Here is a 25606-nt window from a genome sequence, read left to right as displayed (position 1 = left end):
GAGTTGTTCATCTTTGCATCTCCCAGTGCTAGATAAATGTTTGGCACATAGTATTTGTTCAGCAAATATTTTGAATTGATGAATTAAAGTTTGATGGTAGAGTTGGAAAGAGGATTGCTGCTTAATGGTAGAAAGTAAGACATGCTGATGGCTGGGAGGACAGGAAATCAGAAGATGTCTTGTCCTGTAGTTATACCTGCCCTTGAAGGTGTAAGTACAGAAAATTAGGAAGAGAAACCTTTTAGTACTTTGGTACTACGTTTTTGTATTTTCCTAAATATTTTACTTTTTGCTCGCATAATACTTAGTAGATTTCTTTTTGGAAGCACTGTGCAGATGGAAATAAGGAATGGAGACTTTTTGCATGTTGGAGTTGGAGTGTTAGTAGGAGAGTTGCAAAAACCTCTGGGTCTGGGAGGGTGAGGTCAGGTAGTGGGAGTAGGCATTCAATGAGAGGATGGTGAAGGCAAGGAAAAGCTTGCAGACAGTACTAGAACCTGAACTTTGTTTTTTAAAGCAATCTTTCCATACCAGATTTGTCTCCTTTTAAACACCATGCAGAATTTTATTTTGTTATGATGAGGAAGGCTGTTCTGTTCCAAACATATGTCAGCTGAAGAATATACAGTTAAAGAAATGGATTATAGATGAAAGCTGAACACAGGAGTAGGTACTCCAATAGATACTTTTAAAATGTGAGAGAACACCAGTGGATATTTCATATCCAGGCCAGGTGAAGTGAGGGGTAGGAGTAAGTAGCCATTAACTGGATCATTTCTGAGTTTTCCAGAAATGTCAACTTTTGACTGAATCTTTTTTTTCTCTGTCTTCCAGTTCCTGGCACCCCATGACTTACCCTAATTAGAGCTGCAGAGACACAATAAGAAAGTAGAATGAGGGACTGGGCTTTTTTGATATTCTTTAGCATTACCTGCATGGAATATTATTTTCCTTCCTCTTCAGATGACTCGGTTTTGTTTCTCCATGGCATGGTGACAACATAAAAATATGTATTTTCTGAAATTTAATGACTCATTTGGCACAAGAAGTTGAGTAGAAAAGCCTTACCTTTGTATATTTTTCTGTTTTAGCTCAAAAGCTAGATTGCGTTAGTGACTATAATATCACTAACTTCTCCCAGTTTCATTCCTCTTTCCCAATTGTTTTATATTTGGCTTGTTAGATTTTCATCAGGGAATCTTACCTGGGTTTTATATATTCACAGTCTAATGCTGCATTGCCTCTTTTGGGGACCATATTATAATTGCTTATTATATATTGCTTTATTGCTTAACAATTTTTCACCTTTCCTGAACATATATTTTCTGTTGACAAATTATTGTATGTGTTTTGTTTACCCATCTAAGTTCCCTGTGGCCAAGGACAATTTCTCAATTTTATTTTGAATCTCACAAATCACTATATAGTCCAGGCTCCTTAGTAAACGACTAAAATGAGATTAATACTGGAATCAGATTAACTGCAAATTTTCTAATTCTCAGAGGGAGCTGAAAATAGCAGAGATGTGGGATGTGGATATTATACCTCTTGTGGTTTCCTGTTTACATGGATAAATAGTTTTTGATGGTGAATTGATAACATGTTATTTTGGTGGTATGGATCCATTTGTTCAAAAAAAGGCCCTAAATTGTTGTAAAAATGATTTTTCAGGCATGCTCGTTTCTAATTTTTAGATATTGTTTCTTCACTGCTCAGAAACAAGACTAATTTTTTTAATACTGATTTCAATCTAATTCTTTTATGTGATATTTATTGTGAGGCTGCAGCATTGAATGAGACAAATATTATTCTTGTCACTCTCATGCAGGACCTGTAGCATGCAAAAGGATGTAGTGTACTTTGCCTCCAATTTATATTTCAGTTCTCTTTTCCTCTGTCACCCTGTTTCATTTCTTAAACTTTCCCATGCCTTCCCCACCTGTTTTGTTTCTGTTATTCCTGTCTGACATGTTCAAATCCTGCTCATCCTTCATAGCCTCATATAAATGGCCCTTTCTAGAACATGATTTTCCCAATTTCTTTTCTCTTACCTTCCTTTCTCTGATTCTTTTCTTTTCTGAATTCCCAATGCTGGAATTATTTGGGTACTTTCCCTCTTCCTAGAATATAAGGCTCCCAATGTGAAAACAGTATGTTAATCTTTCTTCTTTTCACTGCACTTAGCAGTGCTTTAAAAATGCTACCTCACATAAATCTGTCCCACACAAACATAACCAATATCAGAATTTTAAAACCAAATTAATTATGAAACACTTAGGAAGCAAGTGCCTTTTTAACTAAGTTGAAGTTAAGAGTGCTGTTTTGTGGTTTAGAGGTCAAAGGTCTGTGACCTCTGGCCCTCTCTTCCCTTTCCCTCTAAGATCCTATAGTGAGAGTTCAGGGCTCTTAGAGCATCACAGGCCAGGAAGAGTTCTTTAAAGGCTCACTACTGACCTCTTCTTTTTTCAGAAACAATCCTAAACAAGTGGTCGCAGACATGAGTCTCTCCACCTTGTTTTTCAGAAACCCTCTAAACAAGACTCTACTGCTTTTCTTGATAAATTGTTATACTAGATGACTCATGCTATCAAAAATTTTACTTTGTAATAACTAGTCTAAATATTAAATCTTGCCAAACAACAATCTTATGATTTTATTTTCTATTATAAAACTATACCTGGAAATGTCCTTTGTTTTGGGCCTTACATTGTAGTTAAGTAACTCCCACTGGTCTAGGCATTCCCTGTTGAATGAATGGAATTAGGGCAATCACTTCTTCATTGATGTCAGCAAGTTCTGGAACTTCTACTCCAGCCCGTAATATAATAGGGCTTGATTTTTCCCAAGACCATCACGTCAGTTCTTGCTGGTAAAAGCTGCAGGGGTTTCCTGTGACTTTTCAGATAAAAATACCTCAAGTACCAATAAATCATTACTTTTGAAACAAGGGAATTTAGTTTGTTATGCATGCAAACAGGAGTTTTGGGGAATCATATGAATGTGTATATATATTTGTGTGCGTGTTTCCTTAATGCTATATAAGTTGCTTTGTATATCTTTAGTTGGTTAATATACTGTATTTGCTCCCATTTTTGGAATTTATTGTCAAGTAATTTATATTTTCTTAGCTTTTTATTTCATTACTGGGGAAAACGTTATATTTATTGATAGTATTTCTATTTTAAAAATGAACACACTCATATTAAAAACATATACAAGATCATTACACTGGTGGTGCTTTTCTGATTCTAAAGAAAGGAACTTTTAAATAAATTAGTTATTGTCGTCTGCGTTATTGAACATGTGGTCAGTTGTCATGTTCCTGCATCCAAATGATCAAAGTCTGAACTTCTGTCTAATTCTTCCCTGCTGTTAGGCTACCCTGTCATGATCAAGGCCTCAGCAGGTGGTGGTGGGAAAGGCATGCGAATTGCTTGGGATGATGAAGAGACCAGGTGAGATGCTGTCCAAAATATACTTTTGATGAAAATTGCAGTTACTAGAGTTTTATTAAACTGACAAGTAAACAGATATCAAAAACATAACGAAATAATTACAATCACTAAGTTTTGCTCTTTTGGGTAGAAAAAAATCATCAAAACTATGCAGAATAACTTCCTTATTTACATTATGATGGTGATTATCCTATTATAGGAAGGTTTTTACTTTATAAATCATTAAAAAGGATTATCTTTTTGTTTTAACAGTGTACTTTTAAAATTTACAGTTACGTACCTATTTTCTGGGCAAAAGTTACTAAAATTTGTCTGTGTAATTCTGAGTGCCGTTAAAGATTTAAACCACCATTTAAAAGAGTCATAATTTCATTTGTTCCTTGCTCAGCATGCACTTGCTTTCCTTTCCTTATCTATACAGCAGTGAACTACTTTGATACTTTTATATAGTGTAAAATATATTTCCTTTTGAGTTTGAAATGACCATATGCCCCTTTGCAGTGCACTCCATTGTAAATTAAGAACATTTTTTTCTTAGTAGTTTCAGAAATTAAAAGTAACTTTTAAAACAAAAATTAAAAACCCGAAGCATTGATGATATCATGGTGATTAGAAAAGAATTTTTTGAAAAACTGCCTAGTATGAGCAGGTTTTAGGGGACTCTTCAGATTTGTACTCTTATTTTCAGGTTTGGCAGTAAGGGAGGTTTATGCCATTTTTTGGAGGGGGAGTGGGTGTAAAAAAAAAATCACTGAATAATTATTGTTAATGTTGCCTCTCCTGCCCTTTCTCTACTCAGAAGTAATTTGGTCTTCCAAGTGGTTAATTCTGTTTTCTCCCTTCCTTCCCCTTTTCCTTCTCCTTTCCTTCCCACTCCTCAAAATCTCTTAAAAAGTCAGGAATCTGGTATGAAAGTCATCCAGTACAACACTAAGTCAGAAATTAGGCTCTAAAGTGATCACGGAAGGTAAAAATCTTCTAGATGCAATATATTACCCTTTAAAATCTTATGGAAAGACCACGTTGCAGACTTACACAGATGGTGTTCTGAGACAATTTTATCTCAGCATTAAAACTGTTGTTTCTTTGGTTGAGTGTCAGAAAGTAATTGGCGTGTGTTGTGGAATGATGATACATGACAAATACAGGTCTTTAAACCCAGTCTCGCTCTCAAGAGTGTCACTAATACCAGATATTGACTGAAGTAATATCAGATTCTCCTCTTAAGCTTACCCAGCAAGAATAAACTCATTGCATGGATGGCAACATTCGTTGAGAGCCTACTAGGTGGCAGGTACTGTTTTAATAATGTTCCAGGAATATAGCAGTGAGCAGAAAGAAAATAATTCATTCCTCTATGCAGTTTATATATTAGCTCAGGAATCCTTAACCTTTGAATTCACTAACCCATAGAATTCAGGGGTGGTTCATGCATCTGGATGAGGGGAAAAAAGTACGTTTCTTTCACTAGCATCTAACTGCAGTTTAGAGTTTCCTCCAATATAGGCAACAAGTTGTAGTAGTAGTAGTAGTAGTAGTAGTAGTAGTATCTGTGGAACTTTTCACCATTTAGGAAATCACATATGTATTATCACATTACAGTTGTAGGTATCTCTAGGTTATACTGATTAGTAGACTTGTTGGAGCTTATTAATGAATAAAGAACCATATACATTATATCCCAAATTTGTTTAAAAGTATTTTGATACCTGTGTTTCAATATAATTTATTTCCTATGCAATTCTGTACATTTTCTTATATGCATTTTGAATCACTTGAGACCTTATTTTGACACAAAGTTCATATGCTGCATGATTCTGCAAAAGGGATCATGACATAAACAAGGTTCAGAAAGCCTGTACTGGTAGAAGGAGATAAAAAATGAGCAAAATCAAAGTAAATCATATGCCATTGTGGACTTTTTACATAGGGCCCAGTGGTCCAAGAGCAGTTGTTTCAAATCCAAGTGGAAGCTCTTTCACTATTTATAATCCAGTCTCTGAAGTCAGATAGGTTCCCTTCCACCATATTTCTGCCCAAATTCAGGAGGTTAATTAGACTCCACTTCATCATGAGGGAATGACAGGATTCTTAGAAGAGCACATGCAGTGGAAGATGCTACTGTGACCATCTTTGGAAAAGACAATCTACTACAGCTACTTTGTAGGAAAGAATGATGTAATAAGTATATTAAACACAACTTTATGGTTTTATAAGAGATGTGGATTTTATGAACGTTAATTTTTCTCTCCTTGTTTCTCCTTTTATATGTATGGCGCTTACATAGCAATTTCACTGAAAGCCTTACACTTACTTTTCATCATGCTTCACAGGCTCTCAGATTTCTTATCAGCCATTTCTCCAGGGCTAATGTTGGTAACATATTCTTTAGTGGTGAGGATTACTCTTCAGTTTCTTGGCAGTGAGATTTGCTGTGCTGCTGTTGACCTGTAGATTTTAATTTAGGATTCAGTATTTTCAGAAACACTATATTCATTCATATATTGGGTATCATTTCAAGTACACAAAGTTTCTATCTAAAATATTACTCTTCAACTTGATAAATAAGTCATCTCTGAAACTTCGTTGAGATTAACAAAAGTATGATACTATTTGATTTAATGATACATGCTCTTCATTTTAAAAAATTTGCTCTGTATCTGTTAATTTGGAAAAATCAAAACTACACAAAACTTGAGAGAACAGTTAAAAAACCCCAAAAGCATATATTTATCTTCTGTAGTCACCAGCTGTTAATATCATGCTGCATTACATCTACTCCCTCTTTTTACCCCCATCCCCACCTTTGAGGAAGAAACTGTTTTTGCATCCCCCACAAAAATTTTAGCATTCTACTGAAAGAAAACTTAGTAGCCATTAATTGGTTTATTATTTTATTCTAAGGAGTGTCTTCCTTTTGTAATATCTTTCCTAAGCCTTTTCAGGGAAGTAGCATCTATGATTTCTTTTAGAATCTTTAGAACATCTGAAAAATTTCAAAAAGAACAGTGTTTCTTATTATTTTATTATAATTAGGGTGATAATCATGAAGGTTATTGAAAGTAGACTCATGTTTTTTCTTAATAACCTTTCTTTTCCCTATCCAAATTTAAATGAAATGTCACGGCATGAATGGAAAATGATCCTGTCTGTGTTTTGGAATACCCCACTAGACTTTAAGTGCTGGGAAGGCAGTTCCTGTTTGATTTTTTAATTCCCATCACCTAAATGTGCACCAGGCACATAGTTTCATGATTAGTAAATATTTATTGAATGAATATATAACTGAGTAATAAATGATGTCCTTAATGCAGTTGTCCGTGAGCTCCAAAATATGTTGGTGATGCGTTCAAATTTGATGCTTAAATTATTTGGGTGACCTTGCTCTTTTAACTTTTGGTGTTCTTTAGTTAGATGCAAAATGAGAGCTTTCTAGTCATTACCTCGGAGACAGACTGTAAAGTGTTATGTTCTTTCTTTGTGAGAATCATGTTATGTGGTATTGAAAACAGTGATTCATTGTGCTTTAGTTTCTTTGAGGCTTATAGTCACCTGAGATGGAAGCTCCATTCCCCTGTGTTAAGGCAGTAATGGAGGGCAAAGAAAACCTGATAGCTTCCCCCTGAGAATTAGGGGAAAAGGGAATTTTGGAGAGAAAAAAAAGAAAGTTTTGAAATTTATCTTCTAGTCTTTATTTTCAAGCACAAAAAATGTTGAATTTTTCAAGCACAAAAAACAAATGAGATAGTTATTTCCAATATTGTCAGATGGAGTGTTTGCAAATGAAAGGATTGGAAGAATTTTAATGTATGTTAAATACTGGTAGTTAATCTAAAGGTTAAGAAACTATTAATTACATGTAAAAGGAATTAAATTTTATACTTTGAATATACCAATGAACGGAAAATAATGTACTAAGTTAGTTTTAGGTAAGCAAGCTTGGGTTTTTAGTAGGCTGGCTGAATAAGCCCATTTCTTAGTGTCTGAATTTATTAAGCACATTTTAGTACTAACTATAAGTTTGGGAATAAAATGTAAAAAGCAATAACTAAATACATATTTTTATTTTCAAAAATTGTACTTTTCTCTTTTAATTATTAATTTTGAACAGTTTTAAAGATGATAAAGTTATAATGATCTGTATGGTTGTGTGGGAGGCAGTTGCATTTAATGGTATGTTTAGAATATCAAGAAATGTTCGTGAGGATCCTCCTGTTTGCTGTAGTTCTGCCCCAGCAATGCAATTGGCCAGGTCATTGACATCTGTTTGTGCATCTTCTGACTTTTGAGTCTAAAGGATATGTACTTTTATATTTTTTTATTAGTGGAATTGTGGTCTATTAGGGCTGAAGAAATGGAACTTTATATGATCGGTATGGTTTATTAAAATCTCAGTTATAACAGTTGTTGAAATAAGTATCAGTATTCTTATTTGGATATAAAACCTAGGATCAGGGAAGTTAAACACTCACCCATGGTGACAGAGCTAGTAAGTGGAAGAGTTGTAGTACAACCACAGTTAACTTAGGTGTTTGTCTTCAGTTTTTCTCTGCTTTGTTCAGAAGTAAGCCAAAGTAAATATTTAATTATTTGTTGTTTGTTTGTGTGACTGTTCTTCTGTTTTCCTTTAAAGGGATGGTTTTAGATTTTCATCTCAAGAAGCTGCTTCTAGTTTTGGCGATGATAGACTACTAATAGAAAAATTTATTGATAACCCTCGTCATATAGAAATTCAGGTTTGTACATTTTAAGGTACTTTCTAATTATTATGACTTTAAATATATTATTTATTCCTATTGGAAACATATCCCTTCTTCCATTTAGAATGATTGTGAATTGCTCTCATACGCTGGGATAAGTATGAAAGAGAGAATGTACATAAGTTGATAACCTGCCTTTGGAACCTGGTATGCTTTTGTCAGAGTTCCAGATGGGGAATGATATAAGAGCCCAGCTCAGAAAGAAGCAGTCCCAAGATGCCTGGGCAGGCTAAGTATACTCCACCTAGAGACTTATTCAGCCTTCCGACATTGGGCCATTTTAAGGCATTTTTAAAAGACAAGTGCCTGACCTGGACTCTTACATCGTTTCCTTTGACCAGATGTCTGTGTGGCTCACTGCGACAGGCATCCTGCTAGGAGCTAGTTGTATAGAGATGAGGAAATCATTTTTCCTACTCAGATTAGGATTTTTAATGCAACCATTAAAATGGTTGTGGGGGTGTGATTTCAGCAAAACAAAATGGTTTTTTGAAATAAAACATAGAAGAAAAAGAAGACAAGTCTGCTGAAGTTTTCATTTTTCTATCAGAAATGACTTTGTGCTAATATTACACATTATGGCTACAAATTGATTTGTAACATTGAAATTGATTCACTATCATATTAGAAATCATATTGAAATTTAAGTATATCTTTTTTCTTAACTTGGTGTGGATAGAGAACCAGAAAACTAAATGGAAGGTTATTTGGTGCCCTTGTCCCTTCTGATGAGACATACTATATATAACAAGTCCCAGATTCTGTCATTGTGTTTTTAGGTTTAATTATAATTTTATATAAATATTATTTATAGGTGGAAAATCTTTCTGTAAATCCTCAGATTATCCAGAGTGGGAAAAATTTGCAAACTTATGTAATCAGTTTGTATTTTAAAAACATTAAACATGATGTATTTCTTTCTGAGGCGAGCATGTTTTGTTTTTGTTAGTTATTTTAGATATTCTAAATTGAGATATCACATATATATAGTGAAGTCCACATATCCTACATGTATAGTCCAGTAATTATTTTATATATACATATATTTGTGTAACAACCACCCAGATCCTTGTATGGAACATTTCTTTACATCAAAAGATTCCCTTATACCATTTTCTAGTCAATCCCTCTCCTTGACCAGGGGAAGTAACTGCTATTCTGACATCTAACATCATAGATTATTTTTGTTTGTTCTTAACTTCATATAAATGGAATCAAACAATATACACTTGGTTGTGTCTGGCTTCTTTCACACACCATCATTCTTTGATATTCTTTCATGAGGCTATGTTATCATTCACTTGAAAAAATTGCTCTGCTGTTTAATTGTTTGAATAACCTGTGATTTATCTATTTTCCTGTTGGTGTATTCCTTCCTTCCTTCCTTCCTTCCTTCCTTCCTTCCTTCCTTCCTTCCTTCCTTCCTTCCTTCCTTCCTTCCTTCCTTCCTTCCTTCCTTCCTTCCTTCCTTCCTTCCTTCCTTCCTTCCTTCCTTCCTTCCTTCCTTCCTTCCTTCCTTCCTTCCTTCCTTCCTTCCTTCCTTCCTTCCTTCCTTCCTTCCTTCCTTCCTTCCTTCCTTCCTTCCTTCCTTCCTTCCTTCCTTCCTTCCTTCCTTCCTTCCTTCCTTCCTTCCTTCCTTCCTTCCTTCCTTCCTTCCTTCCTTCCTTCCTTCCTTCCTTCCTTCCTTCCTTCCTTCCTTCCTTCCTTCCTTCCTTCCTTCCTTCCTTCCTTCCTTCCTTCCTTCCTTCCTTCCTTCCTTCCTTCCTCCCCTTTCCTCCCCTTTCCTCCCCTTTCCTCCCCTTTCCTCCCCTTTCCTTCCCTTTCCTTCCCTTTCCTTCCCTTCCTTCCTTTCCTTCCTTCTCCCTCCCTCCCCCTCCCCTCCCTCCTCCCTCCCTCCCCCTCCCCTCCCTCCTCCCTCCCTCCGTCCCTCTGACATGGGAAAGACTATGGGAGGTGCATGTTTTAGAGAGGAAATCAGTTTATGATATTGGACAAGTCGAAGTTGGGATGCCCATTACATATTGAAGTGTAGGTGTTGACTAGGTTGTTTGATATTTAAGTCTGTAATTTGGGGGAATAGTTCTTTTTTCTTTCTGTATTTCTTCTCATTTCTAAGGGCAGAATTAATTTTTCCCTTCTCTATATTTTTTTGCATCTAGCACTTATTTGTGCTATTAGAAGACTATTTATATTATTTTATCTTTAGCCGTCTGACTTTTCTAATAGACCAAGAGTTATTAAAAAAAACTTATATTAAAGTATAGTTGGCATACAATATATTAATTTCAGGTGTGCAACGTAGTGATTCGACATGTGTATACTTAAGGGGAATAAGAGACCCAGAAGTTCTTGAGGCCAGAGACCAAACCTTACTCATTTACTGCCCCCAGCAACCAGGCCAGTGCCTTTCATGTTACTAATACTCAATAAATGTTTGTTAAATTATGTTAAGTAATTATATATTTATATCAGTTTATTTTAATTAGCCATGGTATTTTTATTTTTAAAAAATATATCTTTATTGATTTCAAAGAGAGGAAGGGGGAGGGGGAGAGAGAGTTGAAACATCAATGATGAGAAAATCATCATTGATTGGCTGCATCCTGCATGCCCCTGACTGGGGATTGAGCCCTCAACCCAGGCATGTGCCCTGACGGGGAACCAAACTGCCACTTTCTGGGTCCTAGGTTTGATGCTCAACTGCTGAGGCACGCCCAGCCAGGTCATGGTGTTCTTTTTAAATAAAGGTGAGAGTGTCTTCCAGTATCTGAAATAGGCAACAGAGATGTTTTCCATACCTAATCTACAGTTGGAAATTTTTTATTTACTTATTTTCTTCAAATTTCATTTATTTTTTAATACGGGTAATTTGTGCACAGGATAAAGAGAATTCAGTGAAAACTAAGCATCCATTTCACCCTTGTCTCCAGGTCCCCTGGTTTCTATCCCTAGAAGCAGGCACTGTTAGTACATCTTGAGTATTTTGCCATAGTCTATGAAATACATATGTATACGTCACCTGTTAATTTTTATGAGCTATCACATAATGTACCCTTTCTCATGCTGGACTGTGCATAGGCAATCTGAATGTCACCACTCTGGGTGACTTAAACCACACATATTCTCAACCAGGGCATTATTGACATTTTGTGTTCTGGATCCAGAGATTCTAAAGGTCTTTGCAGTATGTGGAACAGTGTGTTGTGATGCTTCTTTCAATAAGCCATATGCCTGGGAGATTTTTCCATATCAAGTACATACATATCTGCAAAGGTCTGTATTGAAGTTCAAAAACAAAATTCATGATGCCTTTAAGGATTAACTTCCCTTATAAGCACTTTTTATTATAATGTCTGTTTACTTGTTTCTTCATTTATTTAATGGAATAAATCATTTGGTCATATTATTTTTCATTGACTGCCTAGTAAATGATAGTTTTTAAAAAGAACAGGGAGACTATACAGAATTTAGAGAAAAACAAACTCTTCATTCTATAAATGTAATATTTTACAGTTGGAAATATTTCTGAGAATTCTTGGTTCTTGTGGCTTTATTTTTTGGAGACATAAGTCTACTTTTAGTATCTTGTCAACTAGAAAAAAAAGAGAGATTGAGAGTTATAATGATTTAAAATATTTTTTTTATTTTTAATTTTGAGAGGGAGAGGCAGAAAGAGAGATGTTTTTCTCTCTATTGTTCCACTTATTTAAGCACTGATTGGTTGATTCTTTTACGTGCCCTGACCAGGGATTGAACCTGCAACCTTGGCATATTGGGATGATGCTCTAATCAACTGAGCTACCGGCCAGGGCCTAAAATATTTTTAGGTGTACTTAATTCAGCTATCTTTAAGAGTTATAGAACTAAAATTCCACCCTATTGGCATTTTATTACTGTAATGTTTTCCTTTGTTTGAAATCATTCTTGAGGTTTAGATAGGTTAATTTTTATGCCTAAAAATTAACTTTGCAGTCATCTATTAACTATTTATTTTACAGTTTACTATATCTGTTATAAAGAACATCTTAAAAAATGTTTTTCATATGCGTATAAAATATTAAGATTATATTAACTGCTATTTATAATGCATGAGGAAACAGAATGACCTACCCAGGGACGTTGCATAGTTGTTTAGAACTAAAATTAGTGCCTAGTTTTTTGGTTTGTAGAACAGCTTTTACTTCTGTTTAATATATGCATTCAGTAATAAACATTTACTCTTTAATCCTGAAGAGAAGTTAACCAAAATCAAACATTCTATGCAAAAAGCATTAACAAAGAGCCTGTGTTAGGGTTGCCAGAGTTAGCTGATACATGTTAAATTTGAATTTCTGATAAACCGATTTTTTTTAAAAAGTAAAAGTATGTCCTGTGCAGTATTTGGGGTACATTTTTATTAATTTTTAAAAATTGTTAGAAATTCAAATTTCCCTGGGTGTCCTATTGTTTTATCTGGCAACCCCAGCTTATTTCCTATTATTACAAATGGGAAAAATCATAATATACTAACCTCAAATCTTATACTAGTTTCCTATATCTAAAATAAAACACAATAGCCCGGCTGGGCGTGGCTCAGCGGTTGAGCGTCGGCCTAGGGTCCAGGCGATCGGGGTTTGATTCCTGGTCAGGGCACATGCCCGGGTTGTGGGCTCGATCAATGACTCTCTCATCATTGATGTTTCTACCTCTCTCTCTCCCTCTCCTTTCCTCTCTCTGAAATCAATAAAGATATATTTAAAAATAAAAAATAAATAAAACACAATAAAAACATCCATATGTAAGTAACAGACTGTGTATTGGATGTAAATATTAAAGCATTTCCTGATCAATAGACGTTTAATTATGTTAACAACAGATGTTGTAATAACACTCATGGCTCTTCTAAGCACCATGGATATATAGTGTATATATCCTTTTATTGACACTTAGTGCCCATCACAAAATTTGTATGATTGGTGCTGATATTTTACCCAGTGTTTTCAAAATGTAACATGAGAATTTTTATCTCAGGTCTTTTTGATAAAAATGTTTTGTTTTGGAGTTGTAAATATAAACTTTTTCTCTATTAACATCAACCAAAAGAGGAATGGATTATGTTCTATGAGGTTTGAGTATTAAAAACCGAGGGGTGTTGTGTGGAGAAAATGTTAGCTGGGCACATTCTCTATGGGTATGGCTATATATCTTTTCAAATGGTATTCCACTTTCAGGTTTTAGGTGATAAACATGGGAATGCTTTGTGGCTCAATGAAAGAGAGTGCTCAATTCAGCGAAGGAATCAGAAAGTGGTGGAGGAAGCACCAAGGTAAGTCTCTCCCGGTGAACATTTATAATACTGTGATTTTTATATATTTCTTTTCCATTTTATTGGCTAAATTTGCTTTAATAGTCATGATATAAACCTATATTTTTTAATTAAGAATTTCCCACTTGATCTTCCTCAGCACTTCAGTGCATGAAAGTGAGAGAATATTTGAAAAATAAGTTGGGGCTTTATTAGAGGGGAGAAAGTTGGGTGGATAATCAGCTATGATGCCCACAGGCTTCTAGGTAATATGAACCCTGAGCGTGTTTCTGGCATGTGGAATTTCTGGGATACATGCCTTGTAGGCTGTCCTATTGGTGATGGTTTTATAAAGTTGATGTTTTATTGAGTTTTACACTTGAAACCTGTTATAGTTTTGCAAACCAGCAGCACCCCGATAAATTCAACTAAAAGAAACTACGCCAACAAATTGTACCTATTAAAGGGATTAAAAAAAAAAAAAAAAAGTTGATCCTGAATTACCCTACTGTGAAAAGACTTCTGGGCTTGGTTCTTAGAAATTCCTTGATTTTTCAGAACTGCTTTGGGCACTTCTCCAGGCCACCTTTCATGGAACTTCATTTTTAATATGATGCTAGGTTGCTATTTGTATATATGCTGGTTTTCTCTTAGTTTTTGAGTGTACATTGCTATTTTTAGTAACCAGGCTCTAAGGAGTATAGCCAGTTGTGGCTTTCATCAGCTTAACCAGTGTGCCTTGATATAATGCGTGTATAGTTTCTGAAAAGAGTAGGTGTGAATATGAATGAATTTTTAATCAGAGTAATGGTAAAAATCAAATTCCACTTTAATCATATTAGTTGCTAAAATATGGTGTGGTGTAGTGGTTTAAAATGTGGTCCCCAAATCCTTTGCTACTTCTCATGTTGAGGAGTTGGAGGAGGCATCTGTTTTCTCCCCTTGATTCTGTGTTCTGTGCCTACTTGACCAATAGACTACATAAAAGTGAGGCTGTGCCCAGGCCTTAGAAACTGCCCAGCTTCTACTTCCTGTCTCCTAGGGCACCACGCTTAGAAAACAGCCGTTGTGCAGTGAAGAACAGTCCACTGCAGCCTGCATGGGGGTGGCGCCTAGCTGATGGCTCAGGACCAGAATGGAGGAGGAGGGAAGAGAGGAGGGAAGGCAGAAGGAAAGCTGTACTGTGTCTTCAGGAAGGTTCCTAGAACCTGCCTGTGTTGATTACTGGGCAGTGATCTGAAGTTAGACACTTGGCTAGGGAGGCTGGGAAATGTATGTTTTCCTTAAGTAACCATGTGCTTATCTAAAATTCTAGTCATGTGGAGGAAGGGACAGTGGGCAGTAGTCTCTGATACTTCTTTTTTTTACAGTTTTGTGTTTTCTCTTGTATTACTCCCAATATAGTTAACTTCTTGTTTTTATTCAAAACTCACTCAAGTCTTACCTGGGATAAAAAATCTCTCACAGACTTCAAACCTTGAAGCATGATTTTTTTCCTTGCTCTCTCTCTCACACATTGTCTCTCAATATAAGTTTTTCAAATGAACATCTAATCCATTTAGAGAAAAAAGAGAGGGAAATTTAAAGCAGTAGGAATCAAATAAAAACAACAACTAGAACTGATTATTTTTAGTGACTTGATGTGAATTTGTGTACTATGAAATATTCACATAATTGGAATATATAGTTTTCAGTTCCTAGAGTGAGAATTTACCCCTGTGCTTTGACTAGCGATGAGGTTGTTTAAACTCTGTGTATCACTAGCAGAGTTTATGATATGGGAGAAGACAAGACCAGATGGGACAGACATAGCTGATTCTTCAGATGTTATGACATTCATCTTTAGTTGGGTTTCTTTCTTTTGGTTGCATTTTGTTAGCTAGTTACTGTCAAAATGTCATCTGTGCCTGTATCTATTGGGTTAATGCAGAATTATTATTTATAGTAGGCAAATAAGATTTTTGACACCTGAATCCAGTAAGTAACCCTAACGGCACCAAAAGAGACAAAGTAAGAAGTACACTTCTGACCTGTGACGTAATCTTGCCCCCCCCCCCCCCCCATCCAGCCTGACTCTATTCTACAGTCTGATCTAACCGGCAGTTTTTAAGAAACAGGAATGTAATACAAATGTTAAAAGACACTGTGGGTTGCCAACATGTGAAGAATGAGACAGGAAAAGGACCAGATCTTGGCTAAAGAGGACATTACAGGTTGAGAGAATCTTAGACGTGAAAAGCCAGTCAAACGCAGTGGGCTTTCCTTGGATTCTGATATGAAAAATTAGCCATAAAAAGATATTGATGAAAGCATCATGGAAATTTGGATAATAAGTCGATATTAAGTGCTGCCAAGGGGTTTTTATTAATTTTTGAAGTGTGATTATGTTACAAAAAGTACTGATCTCATAGAAACAGATATGAAAATTTATGGATGAGATAATACCTAATTTGAGATTTGCTAAAAATAAATGCATTGGCCTGGTGGAAAAGTGGACATGTAGCATAGATAAAACAAGAGCGGCTATTATTACACATGAAAAACAGGTACAGGCAAATAAATTATACTATTCTTTAATAAAAATTTTATAAAATGTCGTCTTAATCTTACTCATTTGAGGACAGTTAAAAATTTTTTTTTCTCTTTTATTGAATTTATTGGGGTGACATTGGTTAATAAAATTATATAGGTTTCAGGTTTACGATTCTGTTATACATCATCTGCCTATTGTGTGTTCAGCACCCCACGTTAAGCCGAGAACAGTTTTAATCCACAAATAGAAAGTAGTCAATGTTTTGTTTCTCAGAGCCTTTCTTGCATATAAGCAAGATCTGTGAAAATGCAGAAATTATTTGGTAATATTCTTTTCAGGGTTTATTGAAAACATTTCAGCTTTTCTTTCCTGCTGGAATGTGATTTTGATATTGCAAAACACAAGTTTTGAGGTTTTATTAGATGTACAGTCAAATCTTGTTATTTGTGGTAGTTATTCTCCATAAAGTCACTGTAAACATGAATCCATGAATATTGAAGCATTGTTCCTAGGGGAAATACAGAGTTAGGCTCCTGCAGGCCTCTGGTTGGGAGATTTTCACCAACTGATAAACATATAATCTTGTTTTATATATGTTTCTGTTGAAAGATACCTTGTTTAATATATATTGTTGATTCATTAACATGGAACTCACACTCCTGGCCCCCAGCTCTGTAACGCGTGCATGAAGGAAGCTCATTTATCATGCGTGGAACACCAGACTACAGTTCAGCATAACACTCAGGGGCCATTTTAAACAGCAAAATCCTCTCCCCCACCCCCCGACAAATATGAGAACGTGCCACTAAGTAAACTGAAAAGGACGGTAGTTTATAGTATGAGAGCTGAAACAAGAAGGCAGTGTGCCACCTTGTTTGATTTCAGCTGGGAATAGGCATTTGGGATTCTCAAATATTTTGCTGCTCTGAGCTTGTTTGTGAATCACCACAGAAGTACTGTGAGTATTAATTGTGGGGTTAGAAATAGATTTTTAGCAAATAGGCAGATTTGTAAACGTGGAATCCATGAATAACAAGGATCAGTTGTATGTGTTAGTTTCTGAGAATTTATTTTTCTCCCAATTTTAGGTTGAAGTGATTCTGCATATGTTAAATTTTACTAATTGAAAGCTATTGAGCTGAAGGGGTTGTATATTTTATAAATTGATTGAAGTTGCAGTATAATGTGGAAAGTTCAAATGTTTTCTGAAAATCTGAAGTTTATTTAAATGTGTGCTTAATAATACAATAAGCATATAAGTACATGTAAAGCATATAATATGAAATATTAAGTTGATACAGATGATCATATCTGAGTAAACTTTTAGAACATTTTTATATAATGCACACAAAATATAACTTGATTTTCATTCAAAATGTACCACGCTTTCTGCACTTGCAGCATTTTTCTGGACTCTGCGACTCGGAGAGCAATGGGGGAACAAGCTGTAGCTCTTGCCAAAGCAGTCAAGTATTCTTCTGCTGGAACTGTAGAATTCCTTGTGGACTCAAAGAAGAATTTTTATTTCTTGGAAATGAATACGAGACTCCAGGTGACAAAAACTCAGTTTTTTATTCCTCTCCATGCCTCTATACTTTATCCTTCCTCACCGACCCCTTTTTATAGTTTATAAAAGTTGAAACTAAACTTCAGAAAGTGTTAAAGACTTAGTTTTTATGCTTTGCTAAGACAACTGTTAGGAATGATGTGCAGTGTCAAGGTAATTTGATGGTCAGGAACTAGCCTTCTGTTTCATTGCTGTTAATATGGTGGTACCTTGGTTTTCGACCATCTCTGCTGATGAGCATTTCGGTTTATGAACGCGGTAAACCCGGGAGTCAGTGCTTTGGTTTTCGAATTCGCCTCGGAAGTCGAACATGCCACACGGCTTCCGCTGAGGCAAGGTCCTGAGGCCTAGCTGTCAGCTGTGGATCCTTCGGTTTTTGAACTTTCAGAACTGGAATGGTCTTCTTTGGGAACAGATCACATTAGAAAACCGAGGTACCACTGTACTTCATATGGGAAAGTCCACTTTGTTTTTTTCTTGAACCTCTCTCAGTGAACCCTATTTGTTAGGGTTCATGCGCTGTTAAGAGAAACTACTCTAGATATGATGAATAGATAGAAAGGGGTTAAGTGCTTACAAATCTTTGGAAAGGGTTAAGGAAGGAAGGGTACCTAGAGTGAGCTTCCAGAAATGACTCACAGCTGCCACCAACGTGGCTTCCAGAACAGCCATCTCTGCCAGTTACAAGGTTGAGAAATTGAGTGGCTGCCCTTGCAGCTGTTGACTTTAGGGACACACTTCCTCTGGCTTGATTTTCTTCCCACTTTCCTTTTTCTTTTGTTTAAATTGTAAACTATAAATATGCATAGAGAAAGGTACATAGAACACAAATAGTTGAACAAACTATTATAAAGCAAAAATCCATGTAAGCATAAGCTGGGTCTAGAAGTGCTTCAAACTGTCAGCACTTTCACCCTGCCCTGCCCTCCCCTCCCTATCTCAGCTCCTCCCCCTCCCCCTGCCCTGGAGCTGTTTGCTATTCTGACTGAATTGTAAATACCTCCCTGCGTTTCTATATAGTTCTGCCTTTGAAATGTACACACCTGAGCAGTATAAATAGTTTTGCCTGTTTCTTTTTTTAAAAACTTTAAATTAGTTAGATCACATATTAGATAAATTTTTTGTACCTGGCTTCTTTTCTCAATATCATGCTTAGAAGTGTCAACCCTGTCGTTTTATGTAACTCCTGAATGATACTCCTTTGAAGAAAATGTCATGATTTATCTATTTTACTTCCATGGATATTTAGTTTGTTTCCAGTTTTATGTGGTTTGTATTTCTTTGCTAGGGCTCTTGTAACAAAGTATCAGAAACTGGGTGGCTTAAACAACAGAAATTTATTTTCTCATGTTTCAGGAGGCCAGAAGTCTGAAATCAAGGTGTTGGCAACCTTGGTTTCTTCATGGGGGCTCTCAGGGAGAATCTGTTCTCTGCTTCTCTCCTAGCTTTTGGTAGCTGCCAGCAATCTTTGGCATTCCTTGCCTTGTTGGCAGCATAACTCCAATCATCACGTGACATTCTCCTTTGTGTTTCTGTGTCCAAAATTCCCTTATTTTATTTTATTTTATTTTATTTTATTTTATTTTATTTTATTTTATTTTATTTTATTTTATTTTATTTTATTTTTAATTCTTTTATAAGGACACTAGTCAATGGACTTAGGTCCCACTCTAATTCAATATGAACTCAGATTAACTTCATTACATCTGCCAAGACCCTTTTTCCAAATAAGGTCACACTCACAGGTTCTGAGTGGACATGCATTTTCAGGAGACACTATTTAATCCAGTATATACTTCAAAAAACACGTGTGTCAGTAATTCATTAGGCTGTACATATGTGTGTTGTAAACACTTGTCTCTTCATATATTATATTTAACAATAAAAAGGTTTTAAAGATAAACATATATGGTAGATAGCAGTGATTTTCAACCTTTTTCATCTCATGGCACACAGAAAACTAATTACAAAAATTCTGCAACACACCAAAAAAAATATATTTTTTGTCGATTTCACAAAAAAGAGGTATAATTTGGATTGATTTACAAATAATCATAACAATAGAAATTACCTAACATCTTTGCTCCAAAGTGACTTTAAAAAAATCAGGTTTCTATACTTGTATATAAGGATTTCTGGTACCAAGAATTAACCAATTAACAACCTTATGCAACATGACCAATAAAATGCAACTCTGTTATAGGGCCTATATATTAATGGTTCAAAATGGCATTCATACACAGCTATTGTTGTGTTGGCTCTTGTCATTTTTTTATTTGACAATCTAAGGGAAAAGAAGTTAGTGTGTGCCCCTGACTAAAACAGTCAGGTGTTACATGTTTTAAAAATTCTTGTGCTACAATGGGTTGAAAGTTGCTGGTCTATGGTGACAGAAGATAGATTCGTGGTTCCCTAGGACTGAGCTTCAGGGGCTGATGGTTGGGGGTGCAGGCAGTAGAGAGAGCGGTGAGCGGTACTTGCGCTGGAGATGGAGTCTGTGCTTTTCCCTCAGGCCTTTGCTGTGGGAGATGATGGAGTGGAGCCATTCCAGGCAGGGGCTATGTAGGGGCCAAGTACTTCCATCGTTGTGCTTATCCTGTATGTCCCACTGGGTTGAGGAGGGCTTTCTCAGTTTCCATTCCGCCTTTAGCTTTAGGATGTTCCTTTGACCTTCTTTTTCAGAAGGTGTGTCTTATGCTCTGGCCTCTTTCCCAGAAGTGGACTCCTCTCACTTGTTACTGGACCCTTGTTAACCTGCTGGTTGCAAGAAGGTGTTTTTTTAAAATTTAAATTAAAAAAAAATAAAAAATTACATTATCATACCATCTAATGTTTTGAAAGGATGTTTTATTACTGCTTAAACAAATTATTTTTTAATTTATTGGGGTGACATTGGTTAATAAAATTATACAGGTTTCAGGTGTACAATTCTATAACACATCATCTGTATATTGTATTGTGTGGTCACCCCCCCAAGTCATGTCTTCTTCCATCACCATTTATCTCTGCTTTACTGTCTTCTACCTCCCCCTATCCCCCTTTCCCTCTGGTAATGAGGTGTTTTTTTTTTTCTTTCTTCTTAATCTCTTCACCTTTTCTACTCAGCTTCTCAAACCCTCTTACCTCTGACAGCTCTCAGCCTGTTCTCTGTCTCTATGAGTCGTTTGTATTTTGTTGGTTAGTTTATTTTGTTTATTAGATTCCACATATAAGTGAAATCATATGGTACTTGTCTTTCTCTGACTGGCTTATTTTACTTAGCATAATACTCTCCAGATTTATCCATGCTGTCACAAAGGGTAAGATTTCCTCCCCCTTTTTACAGCTGAGTAGTATTCCGTGGTGTAAATGTCCCACAGCTTTTTTATCCACTCATCTACTGATGGGCACTTGGGCTGCTTCCAAATCTTGGCTATTGTAAATAATGCTGCAGTGAACATAGGAGTGCATATATTCTTTCTAATTAGTGTTTCAGGTTTTTTTTGGATGTATTCTGGAAGTGGAATAGCTGTGCCATAAGGCAGTTCCATTTTTAATTTTTTGAAGGCACTCCATACTGCTTTCCTCAGTGGCTGCCCCAGTCTATATTCCCACCAACAGCGCATGAGGGAGGGTTCCTTTTCTCCACACCTCACCAGCACTTGTCAATTTATTGAGGACAGCCATTCTAGCAGGTGTGAGGTGATAGCTCATTGTGGTTTTAATTTGCACCTCTCTGATGAGTAGTGATATCGAGCACCTTGTCATGTCTCTTGGCCATCTGTATGTCCTCTTTGGAGAAGCGTCTATTCAGGTCCTTTGCCCATGTTTCAGTTGGATCGTTTTTTTGGTGTTGAGTTTTATAAGTTCTTTATAAATTTTGAATATTAACCTCTGAGCATTAGGGAGTATGTGGAGAGGTGTTTTCTGTTGCGCTCTTTTGGCCTTGGTGTTAAATCAGTCCTTGTGTCTTTGGATCTTGAAAGCAGGTTTTCTTCAGTGGTCCTGCTCTTGCCCTTGTGGTGGGGAACCTAATGGCCTGGGCCCAAAACAGACTCTAGCCTCTCCCCCAACGGTTATATTCTTCATGATATATCTTGTTTCATCCTTTTATTCTCTACCTGTTTGCATGCAGACATTTTACATGTTGTCTCTGTAAGCAGTGGGTAATTTTTTTAAACCAACTTTGATAATCTTTGTATTATACCCAGACCATTTACTCCAGAGAAAGTTAATATAAGTTGTGATATATTTGGGTTTAAATTTAGTCTTTTTTTAAAATGCTTTTTGTTCCAACTCTGCATTTTTTCTTTTTAATTTTTCTTCTTTTTTGCTTTTGCAATATTTATCATTAAATGTTGTGCCTGAATTAACATGGGAGCTACATATACTTCTACTCTTTTGATAGACCCTGTACATACATAACAGCATCCACCCTTCTCTTACCAAAGTCTGATGTCATGCAGCACCTTTTCACCAGCCACACCAGACCTTCGAACATTTTAATTCTTTTTACCCTCTCCTGATTTAATCTGCAATTATCCTTCACAGAACATTCTATTATTATTATTTTAATCCTCACCCGAGGATATTTTTACCATTGCTTTTCAGAGACAGTGGAAGGGAAGGAGGGAGGGAGAGAGGGAGAGAGAGATTGAGATTGAGAGAGAAACATCAATTTGAGAGAAACACATGGGTTGGTTGCCTCCTGCATGTGCCCTGACCAGGGAGGGCCGGAATTGAGCCTGCAATCGAGGTATGTGCCAATGTTCTACCCACTGAGCCAAACTGGCTAGGGCTCTTATTATTTTAAATAGCTACTACTACCACATTTACACTTCTGACCACCAGATGCATGGGTATTTTCCCAGACTGACAAATTCTCTGCCACTAGCTGATTGTCCTGCAGTTCAATAGAGTTAAATTAAATCTACCTTGGTTTAGCATCAGATCCCTCAAGTTAAGGGCTCAGTCCCACAAGACTGAAGATGCCAGTCACAAGTTCCAGGTTGTCACCTGTGCTTCTGAATGACTAGCTATAAATTGGGGTTTCCACGACCCCCTCCTCAGTTTGGTAATTTGCTAGAACAACTCACAGAACTCACGGAAATATTTATTTACATTTACTGGCTTACTGTGTAGTAAAGGATATGACAAGGATACAGATGAACAGCCAGGTGAAAAGATCCATAGGGCAAGGTATGGAAGGGTCTCAAGCGCAGAGGCTCTGTCCCCATCGAATTGGAGTGTGCCACCCTCCTGGCATGTGGATGCATTTGCCAACCTAGAAGCTCTCCAAATTTTTATGGAGGCTTCATCACATAGAAATAATAGATTTTTAACTCATTTCCAACCCTTCTCTTTTCTCCGGAGGATGGAGATGGAATGGAAAATTCCAGGCTTGTAACCTTGGCTGGGTCTTTTTAGAAACCACCTTCTGGATGCGTTTTGACAGTAATGTCATAAATACTTACGGAGTTTGCATAGGTATTAGCTCAGTAGTAGTTGCTCAAAACTTATGACACTTCCTTTTGGAATTACTTCTTTAGCCTGTATCTATTGTGAATGTCATTAGAAGTGACAGAATTTTGCCCTTTTTGAGATTAATTTGATTTTGATTAAAAGTATGTCTTTATAACTAAATTACCTAATTAGTTGGGAATTCATGTTTTTGATTGAAATGGAGACTTGATTATGTCATGATGAGAATAATAGCTTGTAATATGATTCCGAAGGTAGTTTGAAGTGACTACAAAACATTTGTATTTTATTCCAGACACAAGAGATACTAAATTGTTTAGTTTGGATATTGTGTGAGAGTTAATGGAATTAATAGCCAGTGTCCTTTTTAAGGGCGCTTTGTCACTGTATTCTTCTGGCCCTTTTTTTTTTTTAATTTGTTTCCTGTTCATTTATCTCAGCCCATAAGTTTTTTCAAGTTTGTCTTACGGCTGTTTGATATTTATACCAAATAGTTATATGCATTCAGTCAATATCATTTAGGTATTTATGTTTACATTTTGTATCTTGGATTGCTTAGCAGCAAATTATGTTGTATATCCTCAAAAAAGATTAAAAATAAATTTCAGGAAAAAAATTAAATTGGTTAGGAATTTCATCATATGAGCTCTGCCAGTACTAATTTCTATTCTATTTATATCACACTTTGATATGTTTGTGTCTCCTAGTTAATGTTTAATAATATTTATTTTCTCTTTTGCATTTACTTCCAGTGACAATAATCCTGTCAGTTACCAGACAAGTTAATTTTGGTATTTTTAGAGTACATCTGTGTGCTGGGGAATATTTGATGGTGGAAGCTGTAACTTAATGGGGGCATGAGAAAAGAATCTTGGATTTCATAACATTCAGAAAGTCATTCTTACACATTTCAAAGACTTCTTTCTGATATTGTTTAAACAGTTCAAATTTCCTTTTAATAGATCTTCTCTACTCACTCTAAATTATAATGCTTAAGGCACATTCACCAAATTCTTTAACTTCTAAGATGTTTCAGTTTAAGACTGGAGGGCTATAATTTTTTTTCCCCCCTCGAAATTTCCTGATTGAACTGTCACTTTTTCTAGATCCAGAACTTATACTTTTTTTTCGTGGTAACAGAAATGTGAAAAGCACATTTTGCTAGATTTCCTCAATAGCTAAATTGTTATAGAACAGAAAGAGTCCGTCTACTCGGCACTAGCAGAACCAAATACTAGACACTGAGAATTGCAGTGGAGAAAGATTGGCTATTTTATTGATGAATGATGCCATCCAGAACAGGAAGCTAATGTTCAAAAGCCCCAACTCCCCAGTGACATCTAGGTTGCAGATTATGTAGGGTAAAATCACAAGCCACTGTGGGTTCTGGGTTCGGGGGTACTGCTGGGAGCTGATTGTTCGGAGGTGAGGTAGGGGTAATTAATCATTCCTTCAGATCTTGAGGGCAGTTCTGAGGTCTGTTCTGGTGTCCCTCTGTCTGGTTCCATGGGAAAGTAGTCGGGGTTGTTCCACCTTAGGGCTCAGGAACTGAAACATAACTTAGGTCAAGATGTGATCTTTAGCCTGCCAGAGGTCCAGACTCTGTGGCCATTAGTCAGGTCCAGGCTACTGTCTTCTGCTATGTTGGGGTTTGCTAATTATCTAAGGGAAAGGCGTGTGTGTGTGTGTGTGTGTGTGTGTGGAGGGAGAGAGAGAGAGAGAGAGGATTTCTAGAGCTATAAGGACCCTCAGTTTCAAATTTTGAGACACAGATAGTTTCTCCTTAAAAAGATGTAACACAGAGAAAGTTACCAGGTTTGGTGTATAAATATTTGGTTCAATTGATGGATTTTGTTCTCAGTCATATCAGAATTTATGTATCAGAATAGCTTATATGTTTATTGTTAGTTCTTTAAGTCACTGGTTTTCTGTTGCTTAAAGATGAAATTCAAGTACTTTAGCATTACAAGTCCCTTTTCCCTGTGGCCTTAATCTCCCCTGGGGGCCCTCTTTCCTGCCAAAGCCTGACTAGTTAGGAGAGACTCTTTCCTGAATGTGCCGTTCATGTTGACCTCTGTGTGCCTTTATCATGTGATTTTCTTTGCTTGGAATGGTCTCTATTCACTTACTGTAGTAGGAGCTCACATATATATCTACCCACACTCATCTCACCTATCTCCTTTTTTCTGCTTATGATAGATGGTTAGATAGAAGATGAAATACTCTACCCAAAATACGATTTTTTGTTAAAATGCTATTAACAAATAGCATTTTAATGAACTAAATTATATGTAATTTTTCATGAATAATTTTAGTTTCTTATTTTATTGGATGATAATACTAAGAATTGGTAATACTAGATAAAAGAAAATTGCTTGAAAAAAGTAGTGGTTCTAAAGAGAGTACATTGGAAAACTAACTCTCTATACAACATTTTTATTGCAACCATTTATTTGGTTTCTTCTCTGATCTAGAAACCCTTGTTTCCTGGCAAGATTTACAAATAAATATAGATATAAGAACATAACAGATATGATTTGTAGCTAC

At 36.1% G+C, this 25606-nt stretch overlaps 1 protein-coding gene across 2 annotated transcripts in view; it reads left to right on the top strand.

Annotated features, from left to right (window-relative positions):
• Window positions 1-25606, top strand: part of PCCA (propionyl-CoA carboxylase subunit alpha) — a 336620-nt gene that overhangs the window by 109166 nt on the left and 201848 nt on the right. For both annotated transcript variants that reach the window (XM_087814252.1, XM_087814253.1), the window contains 4 exons: window positions 3377-3455; window positions 8089-8191; window positions 13426-13520; window positions 17434-17584. In XM_087814252.1, the coding sequence (XP_087670378.1) occupies window positions 3377-3455; window positions 8089-8191; window positions 13426-13520; window positions 17434-17584 (428 nt within the window). The remainder of the gene's footprint in view (window positions 1-3376; window positions 3456-8088; window positions 8192-13425; window positions 13521-17433; window positions 17585-25606) is intronic.

Source organism: Miniopterus natalensis, chromosome 2, assembly GCF_054644295.1.
Source record: "Miniopterus natalensis isolate mMinNat1 chromosome 2, mMinNat1.hap1, whole genome shotgun sequence".
NCBI lineage: Eukaryota > Metazoa > Chordata > Mammalia > Chiroptera > Miniopteridae > Miniopterus > Miniopterus natalensis.
This window is presented reverse-complemented; position numbering and strand designations above follow the sequence as displayed.